This window comes from Melospiza melodia, chromosome 1 (assembly GCF_035770615.1).
Source record: "Melospiza melodia melodia isolate bMelMel2 chromosome 1, bMelMel2.pri, whole genome shotgun sequence".
Classification (NCBI taxonomy): Eukaryota; Metazoa; Chordata; class Aves; order Passeriformes; family Passerellidae; genus Melospiza; species Melospiza melodia.
Genome location: NC_086194.1, coordinates 6,017,474 through 6,035,338, shown reverse-complemented (window position 1 = coordinate 6,035,338; position 17,865 = coordinate 6,017,474). Strand labels below are relative to the sequence as shown.

Genomic DNA, 17,865 nt, shown 5'->3' with positions numbered 1-17,865 from the left:
GTTCCTCTCTTTTATTTTTTTTTTTTTTTTAATTCCTAAAAGCACATGATTTCAGATAACCTGGGCTGGAAGCAGACAGACCTGAGCAGCACCATCCCAAGGCAGGCATGTTTTAATCAACCCCCCATCACCACTGAGGTGAATTAATAGCAGAGCCCTGAAAACAAGGAATTCTGCCTAAACAACAGCAAAAATCATCCTTGGATAGTCACATAAATCTTAAAACCAACCAGAATCTCCACTAAATGCCTTCTGCACACATCTGAGACCCTGTGAGTCTCTGTCTCAGAGAGAAGGGGAGACCTCCTTCCTGGTATGGGCAACAGCATATGCTTTATGCAGCCAGGGATTTCATCAAATTAACCTGCTTGTTCAAATTAGAGGGGAGGGAACAGCAGGAAAAAAAAAATAATAAAAAAAGACATCTGAATGGAAGCACAGCAGCTGAGCTGAAAGCTCTGGCCACTTATTTAAATAAGCAGTTCCAGCTAATGCAGGCCCCTGGTGCTTTCAAATAGCTTTTTGTGTGCCCCAGAAACACCTGTCTCTCCCTCTCTAATTGTGCCTTTTATAAAAAATAAAAATAGAAGAAATAGTGCTTGGATTGCTGTGGGTGCCTCTTTTCAATCCAGCCTGGCCTCTCCTGCCTTTTTCTGGCAAGGATAGGATCACTTAAAGACCTCTTCACTGTCCAGCATCTTTCAGAGCCAGGACTGAAGTTACAAGTTTCTCCCCCGCCTTGATTTGAAAAGGAACAAAATTCAGTCTTTACCCCAGACACAAGCTGGAAAACCTACAGGGAAACAGGACTTTGCAAATAAACTGAAATACATGGAAATACTTATTTTGGCTCCCTGAAATATGGTTGGAAAAAGGGAGCTTGTAATGAGGCTGGTATTCCTTTCAGCATGCACTCTTTCAGAGCAGACTTATATTGTCATTTTTTTTTTTTTAAATATCCCTTTGTCCTTTCATTCTGACACTGCATTTTCTGCCACAGAGATGCCAAATTCTATGATTGCACATGCCAATCTAGAAATTGCACATTATGAAAGAAAGGCATAAAGTTAAAGTCTTTAAAAATAGGACACTAGAGAGACACGGAGGTGACCTGAATTCCCATCTCTGCTCACTGTTTCCTTGAATCACAGCCCTCACGTTCAGGTAAAGACTAAAAACTCCTTAAGGCTGCTCTGGGGTTGCTCCATGGCCTGGAGGTGAAAAATGTGTCTGGAAATGAGCTATCAAAGGGCTTCCCTCACTGCAGCAGTTCATTACTGCTCCTGGAGTGCTCTCATGTATTATAACATGATGGGCTACACGCGTGCCTAGATTAATTATAAACAAAAATTATCTCCTGGAAAGCCCAGTGCTACTTCTTATTACTCAGGTTTAAAATTCATTTGCTTCATACACTTTTTGTTTTGTTTTGTTTTGTTTTGTTTTGTTTTGTTTTGTTTTTTTCGGGGTTTTTTAGTTTTTTTTGTTTCTCCAGGACTTTTCCACCTTTTAAATTTTTTTCCCCTCCATCTACTATGCATACTAAGGCTATAAAACTCTGTTAATATTCCATGTTCTCAGCTTGTCTCCATGTCCAAGCTTTTCAAGGCAATGTTTCCTTTTCAGAGGGCAGCCTTGTTGCAAACAGCATGTGCCACTCTTGTTGGGTTAAATGCTTTTAAATAAATCATTCCTGCATTCTAATTGCTTCCTGGCGGTTTCCTGAAGAACCTCTTTATGTCTTGCTGTTCTCTTAATCTGTCACCTCCCCTACACCTGCTCAGGCTTTTCTAACAGCTCCAGTCAATTCCCAGGGCAGATGGCTGAGAATCAAGAATTAAACCTCAGCTAATTTCCGAGGGCGAGTCGACTGCGAGCTTTCATCCAGCGAGGCAGCAAACCTGACTTATTGATCTGCACTTTTCTCCCCCATCACCACGTACAAATGGATTTTCAGCTTGTCTCAATTCACCTTTTTTTACTGCTAACAGGCACCTTTGCCACACCTTGACATCCAGTTTATTAGCACTGAGTAGGGAATCAGAGAATGACAGGATCTGCTGAGCTGGAAGGGACGCACAAAGATCATGGAGTCCAACTCCTGGCCCTGCACAGAACACCCAAAAAGTCACACCTTGTGCCTCAGAGCATTGTCTAAACTCTGTCAGGCTTGGTGCCATTTCCCTAGGCAGGCTGCTAGGGATTCCTGTGAATTTTGGGGATCACATGGTGTAACTTGATCAGACAAAGCTTGGCCAAGCCCCTAGGGCTCCCTCTGCAGTGGCTGTGGAGGTGGAGATGCTTTGAAAAGTCTGGTGTTTTCTGTCATGATTTAGAGCAAAACAATTTCCTCATCAGCAACTGTGTTCTGCTTCTCATCCAGGTGCTGTGTGGAGACAGCCTGGATTTGGGGCAGGTGGAGAGAAAAGACTTTCTCACTAAAAAAGATCTCCAAAGCCACCTCCTGTTTCAGCCTAGGGAGCCTTCCTGATGCTGAAAGCTGCAGTCAGGAGTGGACTTGGTTATTATTTATTATGTGAAGGCAGTGTTACCATGCCAGGGGTGGACACAGTGATTGCTGACAGAATTTCCCTGGGGCTCAGCCCCACAGACTCTGCTGCATTCCCATCCCAGCTGCTGGTGGGAGCTGAGGTGCTGAGGTGAAGGCAAGTTTCTTTTTGGACAGAATTAGGATCAACCCTACTTAGATATGACATAAGGAAAACAACAACAAAAGCAAAAAACCCCAACCAAACAAACAAAAAAACACAAACACAAACAAACCAACAAAATCCCCAAACCTAAAGAAAACCAAAACCCCCAAAACAAACCAACCAAACCAAACCAAACCAAACCAAACCAAACCAAACCAGCAAGCAAAACCAAAAGAGAAAAATCTGTTTGTGTTTCCTCCTCAAGGTGCTGTTAGGGATTTGCTTGTTTCCCTAAAGCATTTATTTAATCAGATGTTCCAAATCAATATGAAAAAATACCAAATTTTTGTGGGAAACGGGGAAGTCTTGGCTTGAAAATCAGCTCAGTTTAGTTGGGTTCTTGAACCTGACTGATCCTGAATTGTACTGAATATGTCCACATTGTATTAAATCTGCCAGAATGGAGAGGGACTCTGAAGAATTGTCGGATCCCTGACTTTTGCTAGGAAGGATGATGGTACAAATAGGAGTACATACCAAAAGCAGGAATGTTTATCTTCATTTGCCTTAGCACAGACATCCCAAAGTCAGCCATACCAGGCTAGGAGATCTGCACAAAATCTCCACGCCACCAAGGCACAGCTTTCAAGTTTCATCCCAATTCCTCTCATCTCTCCCTCACTAATAAAGAATCCCTGTCCCTCTGCAGGCTGCTTCTATCCCTTCATTCCTTCCTTTTCCCTCCTCCTCAGGAGGCATCTCTTGAGCTCCTGACCACCCTGGATGGTGAGAAGATGTTTTTTTTGGTCTGCAAGTTTGGGTTTCAAAGGTGCTGGTCATCAGGGAGAGGAACTGTGGGACAATTCCCCATCCTCCCCTGTCCCTGGAGAGTTTGTGAGACTCTGGACTGTTAAACACAGCCAATGTGTCTCTCCCAGCTCAGCTCTTCCATGCAAGGGTGAACATCGCTGTGTATGGAATTTGGCAGCTCCACACCCAGTGATAGAAAGGGCCAAGCAAGCTGCATGCAAGAACTCCAGGATTTTATTAATTATTTTCGTTTTAAGCATAGTCTTCTAAAAAAGGACATTGAAAAGTGTTCCATCTTTAAATAACTTTGAGAAACAAAAATGTTTGGTAAATCTAGCTCAGCAAGATCTGAGTGGGGATGGGTTTTTTACAGCACTTTTGAAAGTTGAAAATCTGCTTCATTAATTGAAATTCTTCAGCATTTGCAGTAATTATTCATCTCCCAACCACTTTGCAAGATGGTGAATAGGCTTTCAGTGGACTTTTCTCCTCACCTCTGTTTTCCAGCCCTTTTCCTGCAGTTGCAGCAAATTTTGTCCTGCTGTGCCTCGTCTGAAACTCAGCTTGTGCTTCCTCTTGGCAAAGCTTGGGTTCTCCCCTTTTAGCATCCATATGGTAACCAACATGAGGCGCAAACCAAGATAAGACCAGACATTTGGATGTTTTAGCATGTGCTGTGTTGAGATAAAGTGTGGGGTGGCAGTAGGAAGATTTACAGCCTCGACTGACCTGCTAACACATATTAAAACAACCTTTCTTCATGCAGATTTTTTTCTTTTCGCTTATCCTCAATTGGCCAATATGTACTAAAAGAGCAATTTTTTTTCTCTTTCATTCTTTCTTTCTTTTTCTCTTTTATTTTTCTCCTCAAAACCAGCTCCCTGGCTTCTGGAAGGGTATCTCACTCCTGTTGGCTGTCTGGGAGGTTTATGCCATCAGAGAGGCTCGGAAGAATGTGCACTGAGACAACTTCAAAAATCCCACATGAGCATTTGCTGTGAGGAACTGGGGAAAAAATGAGTCAAAAACTGAACTCTGAAGTTACAATACCCTGCTGTACCCAGGGACTTTTGACAGCTCACAGAGAACACTAATAAGTTCTCTCTTAAGATGCTGCTCCAAGTGACAAGACATATTATCTTTAATTTGCCTTGGCTGTACTTTTGTCATTCTGCTCCTCTGTGCTTTTCTGAACAGAAACTAGACAAAATTCACATGCTCTCAGGGTAATGTCCCAAGAATACAAATTGGATTTCAGTGCTGTTTGGGAACGACTCATTACAGCAGATTGTGTAATTACTGGTACAGCAAACAGAAATCACCTTGTTAATCAACAGGGAATACAGATGGAAAAAAACAATTAAAGTAATCATAAGCCATCAATATTTACTTCACACAGCAAGTTTTTAATTGTCACTTAAAGACAATCCGACACAAGGGCATAATTTAATTCAATTCAATTTTAACTAGGGAGAGAAAGACTGTTTCAAAATGTTCATCTCAGATTCAAGGATTGTTAGCTGCTTTTTAACTTGTCTGACAGTGAAGTATTTAAACAGAAATCTTAGAGCAAGTGCTTTCCAGGAACTATCTTGGAAAACATAATATCTTTGTTTTTTTTAAGTGTTGAGGGAAAATGATGGTGCATTTAATGCCTGAACACCCATGAGCAGATCTCAAACAAGCAAACAGGAAATTTGGCAGCAAACAGGAAATTTGGAAAGCTGCTCAGTGGGGATTACAAATCTCCAGTTACCAACTGAGCAGCTCCAGGCAAACGCCAGAAACATGCTGTGTTAGAAACACTCACAAAAGTTACTGAGGAGAGTGAAAAATACATATAATTTCATTTCCATAAAAGCATCTCCAAAATCCTGCCTAGTGGATTTTTTGAGATGCCTGGCCTTCAAATCCATTGCTGAGCCATACTTGAGCTATTTTGCAGGCAGATCTACTACCCAAAACTCTTGTGAGCCCCTCCCTCCAAGGCAGAGGAGATGGAAAAGGGGTGGAAAGAGCAATTTTCATCCCTGGTTAAGAGAAACCAGTGGGGCATCAGGGCACAAACTGAGAATTAGAGATGGTCTCCCCTCCCTGCTGCAGGACAGTGCAAGGATCACCCATTGCTGGAGATGGTTGGAGGGGAAGGAGGCTGCCAGCATCCCTAACAAAGAAATTGTTTAAGAAAATAGCTTTTTCTGCATGAGAAGACTTGAAAGACAGGATAATCTTAGAAAGAATTGGTGGAGAAACCCTCATCTCTGAAATCAGAGCAGGACAATCAGGCTGGGTTTTTATAAGCCTGGATTGAGACCAATTTGGTCAATTAAACTGAACACAAAAGCTGCAGTGGAGATGATGGATTTGTGATAATGGACTTTTGTGGGGCGATGACATTAGTGCAGGTTTAAGAGGATTTCCCTGTGAATGCCACAGGCAATGAAACTTGGCTGTGACATTTTTTTCCTGAGCGTTCTCACTAATGAGTTGGGAGTTCACACGTCCGTCCCATGAGCTTTCTGTGACAGCTTCTGTGGGGTTCCAGCCTCTCACCTCTGCCTTCAGTGCACGAGCAGCGAGTGAAGAAGCTGTTGACTGCAACACCTCCTGACTCTGAATGATGCTAAGCCCACACTGATGTCTTTCCCAAACTGACCATGCAATGGAATAATCCACCCGCTGTCAGCAGAGACCGGGACAGAGCTCAGAATTAATTGGCTGGAGCTCAAGCCAGATAAGCTCAAGATAATATTTATAGGTCAGAGGAAACAATTGAAAGGAACATCAAGCATGACACCAGCCTGCACAGCTGGTGGAATCTCTCTGCTCCTTGTTTCAAAGCCCAGCTCTGTCTGCTTGGCTTGGTGGAGAGCAGTTCCCACAAACACTTTGGGTGCCACTTGTCTCCAGCCCTGGCCGAGTTCAGGCTCCTCACTTAATCTGCTTTGTTCAAAGAGGTTTTGATTGCATGGATGCTTGGAAAATATCTGTTCTTTGTGGAAATACTCGCCCATGCATCGTAGGAAAGAGGACTGCGCATAAATGCCATTCCTGATGGTGATGTTGATGTCTGTCTGCACTTCTATCTGTCTGCACAGATAGTTCACAATCTGCCTCTCCCTCGTGTGGAAAGAGCTGTGGATTGAGGGCTCACCACTGCAGTTCATGAGCATGGAGAGCAGATATTTGTAGTGTAGAAGGGTGTTACTTTTAGCAGTACACTTCTTTTTCACAGGGTAACTTGTATGGATGTGCATTGATGTTTGTTCAGTATGCCCAACTTGCAGCAGACATCTAAAGCATCTTCCCCAGGTGCCCTGAGCTGAAATGAGCCTGCATTTTGTGGTTTGATTAACCCTTCCTCTTTCCTCCCAGAGAAATCTGCAGCAGGGCTGTTGATAGGGCATTATTGTATTGCAATGTATGTGAAAGCACTCTCTGCTACCCTAGCACTCTTCTTCGAGATGCTGAGAAGCCCATTACCAGAGATCATCCTTTAGGGATTCTACATCCAGCAAAAATAGCTCAGTTTGTGGATTACTCTGTATTTTGAAGTTTAGGCATTGCAAAACAGAATTTTCTTTAGTAATCCACAACAGTCACATGGAGACTCTGCTGTTCCACTGGCCCAAATCAGTGTCAAAGGTCTTTCACAAGGCAGGATATATAGAAAAAAAAAAAATTCAGCAGCAATATGCTTATAACCCCTCTGGGTTCAAATCCCATTTAGAAATAGTGAATACATGCAAATTTTGAGCCAGTTTTATGAATTATTCAAAGCAGAAAATAGATTCAGAGTTGCATTTGTACAATGAGAAAACGCAGATGAGAGATGGTTTCACATGTCCAATCAAAAATCGACCACTGCAGCTTGAATTTTGAATACTGATACCAAACCACTAATGAATAATTTGCAGATCAGGAATTTTTAAGTGAATAATTTTAAACAAATAAATTTGAGAAAATCAGACAAGTGGTTCATCTGCTTCTTTTGGAGCAGCTAATTCACCCATTCACTGCCTTCTGCAGCTCAGTTGCAGTGATTTGGTTCTCAAAGCACCAAAAAGAAAATGTAAATTGAAATAAAAAGTGTGCTGGAAAAATTATAGGATATTACTGTGCCAATTCAGAGTGGCAGGGTTAGCAATAGGGTAGGAGAAAAGCATCTGTTAAACCTGCTAAAAATATAGCACCAGGTTCTCATAATCTGCACTGGGAAAGCAGTTTTAAGAAAAGAATAGTGCAGGGGGAAAGATTTATTCACTGAGAACCCTACAGAGCAAGTGATGGCCTAGAGTCAATCAAGAACCAAAACAACTCAAGGGTGGAACAACTTTTTGGTGGGACTGGGAGCTTGCAAAATGAACATTTAAATGTGGGTGGAACATTTAAATGTAGGTTGAGATAATAAAACATTCTGGGTCACTAAGAAGGCTCTGGGGTTTATTTTCTGGGGACAAGGGGAGTCCCAGGGCTGGTGTCTCCCCTGTTTTATGCCACAGGATGTGTGAGAGGGGATGGTGAAGCCCCTTTCCCAGGCCATCTGTGGCTGCTTCTCCAATTTGTCTTTATAAACTCCACCATTAAAAGGCAAACATGCACCTAATTTACACTTGGACTTTGTGTTCTTGTGTGGCTCCTGTTCCAAGGGTGTTTGCACATGGAGGACAGAATTTAGCTTAGTTTGTGGTTTGCTCTCTTGGGCGTTAATGAGAAGTTATTCTACAGCTGTGTAACTAATTTCAAACTCCAACAGAGTTCCAAACTGCCTCAGTGAATTGATCCTGCACAGGTTTGATCCCATCGAGAAAACCTCTACTTATGGTTGTGCCAATACTCATCCCTCATCCATTCCTTCCAGTCTTCAGAAGCTCACTGAACAAAAAATTCCTGGAAGCCCATCCAGTACTTTATGTGAGTCCTATTAGTCCCATTTTGGAGATGGAGGAACAAGAAAAGAAAAGGTATGTCACCTAAATCACAGTAAGAATAGTTTTCAGAGCTGGGCTATAACTTAGGAACAGGTAGATTCCAATTTTGTGGTTAAATAATTAAACCAGGCCTTCCTCTCCTGCTGGAGTTAATCTGAGAAAAATGAGTGCATTCCCTTTAAAAGGTTTCTAAGCATATATGCAAAGAAAAATTTATGGCCTACAATTTATGTAAAGAATTTCCTTTTCATAAATCAATTTATTAAAGCTCTGGAGAAGCTTCCAAAGGCTCTGGTCCAGCAGTGCACTTAAACATGACCATAACTTCAAACAAGCAAATTGTCCCATTGAAGTGCTCTCCTGGGCTGGGGCCAAAGAAAGTGCAGCTCTTCCCTGGAGTCAAGGTTCAGATGTAAAACGGGGAAAAATAATTTCTCTGAAGTTTAATAAATTACATAATCGTGGCAAAGCTCTGCCAGCCTCCCACATTAATACCTGAAGCTAACAAGAAGTGGCCTTAGGGAGATTGTTGCCTCCTCATTGATACGCTGAGATGAAATGTTAGACTTCATCTGGAGGACGTGGTGCTGCTGACTTTTCCCATATTTGGCAAATCCCACATCAATTCAAAGTGAATCTTTGGAGGAGCCAAATCTGGTACTAGCAACACTCCTGGGGCATGAGCTTCCTTTTGTTCAGACCTCTGAGGATTATCCTTAAATCAGTAGAAGTAAGCGTGGCGGTATTTCACAGATTTGGAGTATTCAGCGATGTTTTGTAGTAGTGAAGACGCTTTGCCAAGAGGACTTTTCACACCTTCTCCTGGACTCCTGCACTGTTAAATATTTGGGAGCCAGAACTGGACATGCTGTTACACACTGCTGGCAGCCTGGCCAGGAGCTCGGCCAAGGACAGCTCCTCTAATCTGCTCAAAACTGCAGATTGTGCCCAGGTCATGTGCACAGCAGGCTGAGGTAGCTGGACCCTGTGCTGGCTGGGAGCATGGAATGTGGGAATCCTTAAATGTCATTTAATTTGGGGAATCCGTAAGCATCATTTAATGTGGCAAAAAATGGTGCAATTAATCCTTAAAAGTAAGCTCATCTCTCTACAGCAAAAAAAAGAACCTTTAAGCGAGTAATAAACAGACTATATTAAAGCCATAAACTCAAGGTAGTTAATAAACTACATGGTTATGGAAGTTCTTTTTAGTTGTACGAAGAGGGGGAATCCTTAAAATCAGAGGGTTTTGAGAAAGCTGCAAAAGGCAGGACTCATAAACAGCATGACTGCAATTAGAGCTATATATATGTATGAGAAGTAGAAAGTAAGGACAAATAGAACTGCGTATTAACACTTGTCTAGAATAACTCCTTAAACTACAGAAAAGTTTATCTAGTAAGATATTAGGAAGTTCTAAGCTTAATAATGGAGCTCTGTGTATTGTGTTTTAAGGCTTACAAGCAGGTACTGTATTAGAAATAAGCAAGCATTGTTTTAACTGAAGGTACATGTGCTTATAGTGAACTAGAACTATATAGAACTACTGTCAATATGCTTTTGGTTTGTTTGATTAGTCAAAAAACTTTAAAGTGAGTGGTAACATTTAGTTCTTTGTCTGCTGCCTTGGATATGAGCTGATGGCATCTTCCCACTGTCATCACCATGTAAAATCAGACTGATGCTGGAAAATAAACAGCATCTCCTCAGCAGTCCCATCCTGTTCATGATTTGTACATAAACCCATGGCCAGCAATAGAATGAGATATTAAATGCTGAAGGGAAGGGAGAATTCCTGGGGATGGGAAGGGGATGGATGTCTCAGATTAGCAGGGTGACACATCCACGTCACTGGTGACAGCGTTCCTGTTTGCTTTGGGTCCTGGGGATGCTCACTTACACATCCAAACCTCCTTTGAGCTCTGCCTAGGGTTGATGCCCAGAATCAGAGTGACAGCTGTCATTTCACAGATGCAAAGCTGCCAAACTTAACAACCCTTTACCACCCACTGCAAAACCCAACATGAGAAACGTAGTTCCAAAATGATACTCACATCCACAATGAGGAAGTCCAGCCAGCACCAGGCATTGGTGAAATACTTCTTGAAGCCATAAGCCACCCACTTCAGGAGCATCTCCAGGACAAAGATGTAAGTGAATACTTTGTCAGCATATTCCAGCATGGTTTTTATGTTTTTTCGATCTTCAAGGTAAATATCTTCAAAGGCCTGGAAGAACAAAGGATTGGTTAATAACTGCTCCTGAGCCCTGTTGGAAAGCATGGGTGTTGCACTGCAGGTCTGTATTTGATAAATTATCACGTACAGTCTGTGATTTCTGATGTATTTTAACATTACAATTAAAAAGAGTGGCACAAACAGAACTGGCCCTGACCTGAGAGATCTGTTCAGCTTTCCCCTACAATGGACACAGGCTTGGCTATCTCTCTCCAGGCTCTCCTGGCTGGACATCCTTTGAGTGTAGGAAAAGCTTCTGCACCCTGAATTTGGAATGTGAACCCATGAGCAGAGTGCCACCCCAAAATGCCCAGATTTATCCTGCCTCAGCTCCTGTTGGCTGTGCCAATGCTACCCAGGCACCTCAGATGTCCCAGGGCACAGGATGTCTATATTTAGAAGGCAGAATATGACCCCTGCATTTAGCCAAATAGATCTTATTGCTAATGATGACAAATTGGGTTATTAACCTGCCTGTGTTATGGAGTACTGGAGTTCCCTGGCTTCTGTTCAGCCATCACATTTCAGGTGGCTACAGCTCTCTGCCTCAAGAAATGCTCATTATTATTCACTTAGCAGAACAATAATGTTTTAAAGGTCAAGGCATCTATCTCCCCATCTCATCTGCCTCTCCAACTAATCTCATGCAGAGCATTATGAAAAGAGTTTCAGTGCCTGTATCAAATACAAGCAACCGAATAACCCCTTTAAAATATTTAAGATCTAAACCAATATGCCCCCCAAAAGAAAGAAAATAAAGATGCCTCACAATTTAGCCTTCACTTTACAACATAAATCAAATAAAAGGCAGGATCCTGGCGTCAGGTTTGCCAATATGCAGCCTGTTTTGGGGTTTCTAAGTCAAATTATGCTCTGCTTCCCCAGCTACTTTTGCTGTTACACAAGCTGCTCCCAAGTCCCTGTAACGTGGATAACCCAAGCTGTGACATATTGCTCTCATCCCATCGTGTGACCCAGAGCACTTGGCAGCAAGAAACATAATTTGAGAGGGTCTGTGCTAATCGTCTGAATTATCTGCATTTACATATTTCCAGATCTGTGGCTACTTTCTGAGAAGCTTCAAAAAGTTAGCAAACACCCAGTGCCTGGAGATACAAGAAGTGTGGTACTTGTCACTCAGGCAGTCACACTGCTCTTTTGCCTGCCAGGGAACAGTAATTAAACTGACAAGAAAGCTTTGGCAGCCCGTGCCAAAGCTTGTCCATTTGTCCCCACACTTTGGGGTGACGTTTTCGCTGCAACCCTGTCTCCTATCTTGCCTTCAAAAATGATATTTCAAGGGTGTGAAAGAGCTGTTGGAGAAAGCCTGAAAACAATGCACAGATTGGAGTTTATCACTTCTCGTAGGGGCTCACTCACTTTGTCAGATGACTTGCTGTACTTTGCAATTACTGCAAAAATAACAACAAACCATTTAAAGTGATTTCCTCCTCTCCCTCCTTTGCTCTCCCTACTTTCTACTAACTTGTCCAAAAGTACATTGTGTTTTGTCTACTAAAAGCACACTGTCAGTCAGGAAGCAGCTTATTAAGGGATGAAAAATGTGCTACCTGGACACTTCTGTACTTCTGGACAAGCTATGGATATTACCCAAATGACAAAATTCTGGTGCTTTGCATTTTTTCACGGTGACAACAGATGAAATCTCTGCCATATAAAATATCAAGAAGGGTTTTTATTTTTTTTTTCTGCGTTGCTTTGTATGTTAAAAAAGATTTAAGCAGGATACCTGCAGTGTTATCCAAAATTACTATTAAAAAGTAGGCTTCCAGTTTGGGTGCTTATGGCTTAAAATCTTAAGAAAGGTTTTTGGATCTTCTGCAGTAAGCTGAAGATATTTTTTGATGGTTTAACCACACACACACACATATATATATATATTGGCTTAAAGGTATATATAGCTCTTCTCCCTTAAGAAATTAGGGTGTCCCAGAGATGCAGCCAGATGAGCTCAGTTTTTGGAAGAGAGCGACCCAGAACACGAGGAAAAAAAATTTTGTGTGTTGCCTCCAACATCTCCAGTCCAAATACTGAAGCACGGTGCTGATATGTGAGAAAATGCAGGATAATTTGCCCTTATACAGAACTGCATTGGCTAAATTGAAAGCTGCAAAAACTAAATGAATGCATGCAATTTAAATTAAATGAGCTTTATATTGCAGTCTTCAGTTATCTAAGGCACTTTTAATTACATATGTAAGGAAGTGTATTCATCTAAAGCATATTATAGCAAGCGACATTCCCCCTCTAAAATGTATTCAAAAATTAACATTCTGATGCTCAAGCTGGTGCAAAAACTGTCAGAGTCCATTCATTTCAGCAAAGCTGTGACAATTTTCAGAAGCCTACTATTTACCCAAGTTTTTGAGCCTCTTATTTTTCATAATAAAATAAAACCCCCTGGGTGACATTTCAGCCCATCTCTGGTGGACCAGGAGAACAGTAAATCCATTTCTTTCCTTTTTTGCATCAACATTTATGCATTTCCACATTTACCTCTCCCTTCAGAGACTTTCTTTGAGCTACATAAACTCAACACTTGTGTGTTTTTTCCTCTTTTTTTAGGCCACTGATAATTCGTGTTGCTCTTCTCTGGAGTTTCTTCAATTAGCCCATGTCTTTCCCAAAGTGCAGCGCCCAGAGCTGAAGCCAGTGCTCCAGCTGAGGCCTCCTTGATGCCAACTGGAGTGGAAGAACAGCATCATTTACACAGCCCAGTGGGGTGGTGGGCTTTTGTGCAGGGCTGTGATGGAGTTTATTCTGGTTTTTTCCTTCTCCCTCTCCAGTTCTTTTTAGTAAATCTGCTTCGTTCCAGCCATGCTTCATCACACCTTCCTATTGTGGTTATCCCTGGCGAGGGGAAGAAGGCTCCTTTCTAAGATGATGTTTGCCTTACTGCTAAAGGCAGATTCACCCACTTGGCTGGAGTCAATCCTGACCTCTGGAAATGCATGGATAACCTGTCCAAACCTGGCACTGCCTGCAAATTTAATAAATGTGTGTCTTACACCATCACAAAGATGACTGGTGACCCCCAGACTAAAGCCTGGAGAACTCTTGACAGAAATCTCTGCTCTAGGTCAGGATAAAAACCTGGGAGAAGCCCCACCAGTTCCAGGGACATTCCTGACATGCAAAAGAGAAATATAAATATATCCCTGTGAGGAGCCCAGGGCTGAAAATGCACAGAGGATAATTCCAGAATGCAGTGGGATCTCAGGAGGAGAGGATTCCCTATCAGAGTCCTGGGCAATGACCAACCAGTGTCCATAAACACATTCACCTGGCAAAAACAGGACCTGCGCAGGGAAGGTACTGAGTGTTAACCTAAGGTGCATTCAAATCACCATTCAAAAATACAGTAACCCCCTAGCTCCATGGGTAGCACTGATTCACTGCCCTCTGTGTCTTTTATAATTTTAATTTGCTGGTTACAGAATGTGCTAAAAAAAAAAAAAAAAAAAAAAAAAGAAGAAAAGGAAAGGAAAGGAAAGGAAAGGAAAAAACAAAGCCACCCCTGGAGCAAAATGCAAGCCTCCAGATGGGAACTCTCATGGAGAAGCAGCTATGGGATGTTGAAGCAGCAGTGCTGGCAAACTTCCTCACACAGACTTCCTCAAGGATTTTCTTTTCAAAACATGTGCAAGTCAGAATTTTATGTCACAGCAGAAGAAAATTCCCCACCATATGGTGATGGCAGGTGAAATCAGAAAAGCTGACAACCTGTTTTAGCCCCAGACTAAATGCTTTGCTTTGAGAAAATGACCATTAAGGGTTCATAAAATCTTAGAGACAGCTAAACTGGAGAACACTGGAGACCCATGTCCACTTCTAAATAGTTAGGAAATGCTGTCACATTTACCAGGGCTCCACTGCTCAGCAGGATCATGAAGATGATGAATGTTTCAAACCAGTTGTGCTCCACGATTCTGTAGCAGGTCTTTCGCAGCCTCCACCAAATTTTGCCTGGAAATTTTGTGATGTCCACTGAACAGCATGGGAAGAATCGCACACAGACTGTAAGAAATAAAACAAAATCAAAGGAATTGTTAAAAAAAGACTATTTAATTCTTAAAGCTGCAAGAAGAAGCTGCTAAGGAAAATTTCTTTTAGCAATAGACTGCTGCACAGTTGTCTTTCCTTCCTCTTGCTTCTCACAAAACCTTTCTGCTCTGCCTTCCATTCCCCTCTCTCACTCCTCTATTAAAAAACATTCAAAATCACTTAAAATGCATCCCAGGGAGTTCTCCCAATGATTTTTGTGATATAGAATATATTGGCCATGAGTCACCAGTGCCCTAGGTCATTCAAAAAGTGCTAACTGAGCTCAGGCAGCACTTCTGATCAGGACTAATAACTCTGGGAAGTTATTAGTGATAGCTTCCACATCCTTTTGAATGGAGGAAGGTTATTTTCTTGCTAGTACAATACCACTGGAATTACTGATTAAAAGTGGCAATCTGATGAAAGAGAGATGATGAGAGGAGGTGCTACAGTGCAGATGGGACCAATGTGCTGAAGAGAATCAGGCAGCAAAAGCAGGAGCAGATTTTGATCTCTTGGACTCTCATTAGCTTAAATAAGGCATTAGAACAATCTTGGAATTATACTGAGGCAGTTAAATCCCCTTTGATGTCACAGAAATTTAGATATCTGCTCCATAGCAGGATCCCCAGTGATGCACTTTCTGACCTCAGTGACAAATAGTGTGTGATAGTTAAGTGCTGTGCTGGTAATGGGGCCCACATAAGGATTCCTGATAGGCAAGACCATGGCCATTTTTAGTTTCCTTAGCAACACTCATTTGTTGTAGCAAAAAGACATTGTCATTGGTAACGGACAGATCCATCTCTCCCACTTCAAAAACACCAATGTGCATTTCCTTGTGCTGGGCAAGAACTTAAAATGGTGTGAAAGGACCCTGGGAGCCAGGAATTGTCCTGGCCAGTCAGTCTTACATCAGATAATCTGACTCAAATGACACATTTGCTGATGAGAATGACCCTCAAAAACTATTTTATTTTCAAAAAGCAAGCTTCTTACCTTACATTTATTCCATGTGTTGTATAGAAGAGACTTAACTATGCAGGTTTATTAGCCTGATCATGAGAAAAAAAGCCAGAGGCCAACTGCTTCTATAGCTGGACTGTGGCCACAGTCACCAAGATGTCTTGAAACACACAGCCAGGGGTGAGAAGTGACAAGGGAGGATGGATGTCCTACCACGGTGATGCAATGCAGTTTTTGTGAATAGAATATTTAGGGGAGGCGGCTTGGGGAGGAAAGAGGGTGAGTGCCAAGGTTACAGGGAGAGCAGAGGCTGCTAATTCAGGGTGGCCCAGCTGAGGCACCTGAGCTGCTGTGATATGGGAGGAGATCAAGTGCAGCTCCTGGGATGCTGGGATTCCCAGGCAGCTGGAAATGGGGCTGCGCTGGCACTGGGCTCTGCCAGGAGAAAGAGAGCTGCTAAGTCTGCTCTGGTGCTCCTGACATTTTCTGTGAGTTTTTATTGCCCCAGACCCCTCCTATGCAGCAGCAGAACTGTAGGATCCCTCACAGAGGAACTACCCCCAGAACTTTTCCCCTCACATTTCTGAGATTTTGGTTAAGTGTGGGCTCTTGGCTGTGCTAGGTTTTGGTGTGGGACTAAAAGGACAGTAAACCGTTTTAAGGTTATAATGGTTAACCTTATTATAAGGACAATAAACCATTAATTATTATTAAATAATTACATTATTTATGTAAAGGTAATCATAGCACATAAGTACTTGTTCTCTAAATGCCTGCATCACACAGACCCACAGCATCTCCCAGTTTACCACCGTATTCTGGGACTCAGGGAAATTCTGGGCTCAGTTGGAATACACTAAATTTTCCAAACTTTTTAGAAAGGCATAATACTTGGAAAAGATGGAAATGTAAGAAGCAGCTCTCTGTCCCTTTGTAGGTCAGGTACCATTTCAGCAAAGGCAAGAATTATCCTTCTAAGCACTTCAATCCCAAACACTAAAGAATCAAGGCAAGCGATGAAAGGACATCATATTAGTCACTACATTTTTGTTAAAACCAGTACAATGCTCACAGCTGGCAGTGCACGTGGGTTTGGGTGTATTTTAGGAAGAAGGTACACAGAACAGACTTCACAAAGCAGATTCTCTGCTGAGAGAGGCCCACCAGGAGAATCCCACCAGCACAACACGATCAAGCGCACCATCAGCTGCACCAGAAAACTCCTGCACTGCATCTCACCCCACAGCCCACATGGTCACCACCACCTTTCAGGGGTCTGGCTCACTCTATGGGTTTATGAATCAGGGAGATTGCCCACCTCATTGTCACTCAGCTTTGAATCAGGAAGATCAAAGGCTTGGGCTGAAATCCCTCACTTATCAAATGAACAGCTTCATGAGCAGGTTGTCGACTCAAGTGTGGATTTTTTGGGTTAAGCAGAAATCCCCCTTGTAATGGAAGTAGCCACTGCTTGCATCTGTCCTTGCATCTATCTCCTTCCCAAAACTAATTTAAATTTGGAAAAAAAAATCAGCTTATTTTCTTACTTAAAACATTTATACAGAAACACTTTGCTCTTTTCTCATAAGTTTCTACCTAGATGGTTACTTGGCTTTTTTGTCTCTTAGGCCCAGCCAACAACAGGCATGACATGCTCTGCCATGCTCCTACAGAGTATAAATGCTCTGTAAATACTGTTGGAAAAGGTTAGAATCTCCCAGGAAATGGTTTTCCCCACTGTAAGAAAATTGGATGAATCATTCCCTGGAGGAGTTCCACTACACAGGGAGCCCACATGATTACCTGAGCCCAAGCTCAGCTAAAATTAGGGATCACCTTCATATTAGACACTAATGAGCAGGGCACTATGGCTTCCAAAGTCCATTCATTTATGATGGGAAATACTTACAACACAGTTAAACCAGGTTATTACTGATTCAGCTGGCTTCCATCTGATAGTCTACAAGTACAAAGAGGTATTTTTAAAGACAGAAAGCCAGGTAGCACCACTAATTTTTTTTTTTTTTAATGCTCTTTGATTGCTTTCATGCAATTTCAATCTGAAAAAAGAGTCCTAGTTACTGACAGTAATACCTTGAAAAATCCAAAATAGCTTATCAGATGAGTCAGCCTAAAATCACAGTGCTATTAAATCCCATGCTTTTGATTGGGTCCAATTCAGAAATGTTTAGACCAGATTCT

The 17,865-nt window shown here is 42.1% G+C and overlaps 1 protein-coding gene across 4 annotated transcripts in view; it reads right to left on the bottom strand.

Annotated features, from left to right (window-relative positions):
• Nucleotides 1-17,865, bottom strand: part of LOC134430394 (sodium channel protein type 5 subunit alpha-like) — a 218,808-nt gene that overhangs the window by 30,142 nt on the left and 170,801 nt on the right. For all 4 annotated transcript variants that reach the window (XM_063178066.1, XM_063178152.1, XM_063178232.1 and 1 more), the window contains 2 exons: nt 14,516-14,670; nt 10,450-10,623 (listed from right to left, as the gene is read on the bottom strand). In XM_063178066.1, coding sequence (XP_063034136.1) covers nt 10,450-10,623; nt 14,516-14,670 — 329 coding nt within the window. The remainder of the gene's footprint in view (nt 1-10,449; nt 10,624-14,515; nt 14,671-17,865) is intronic.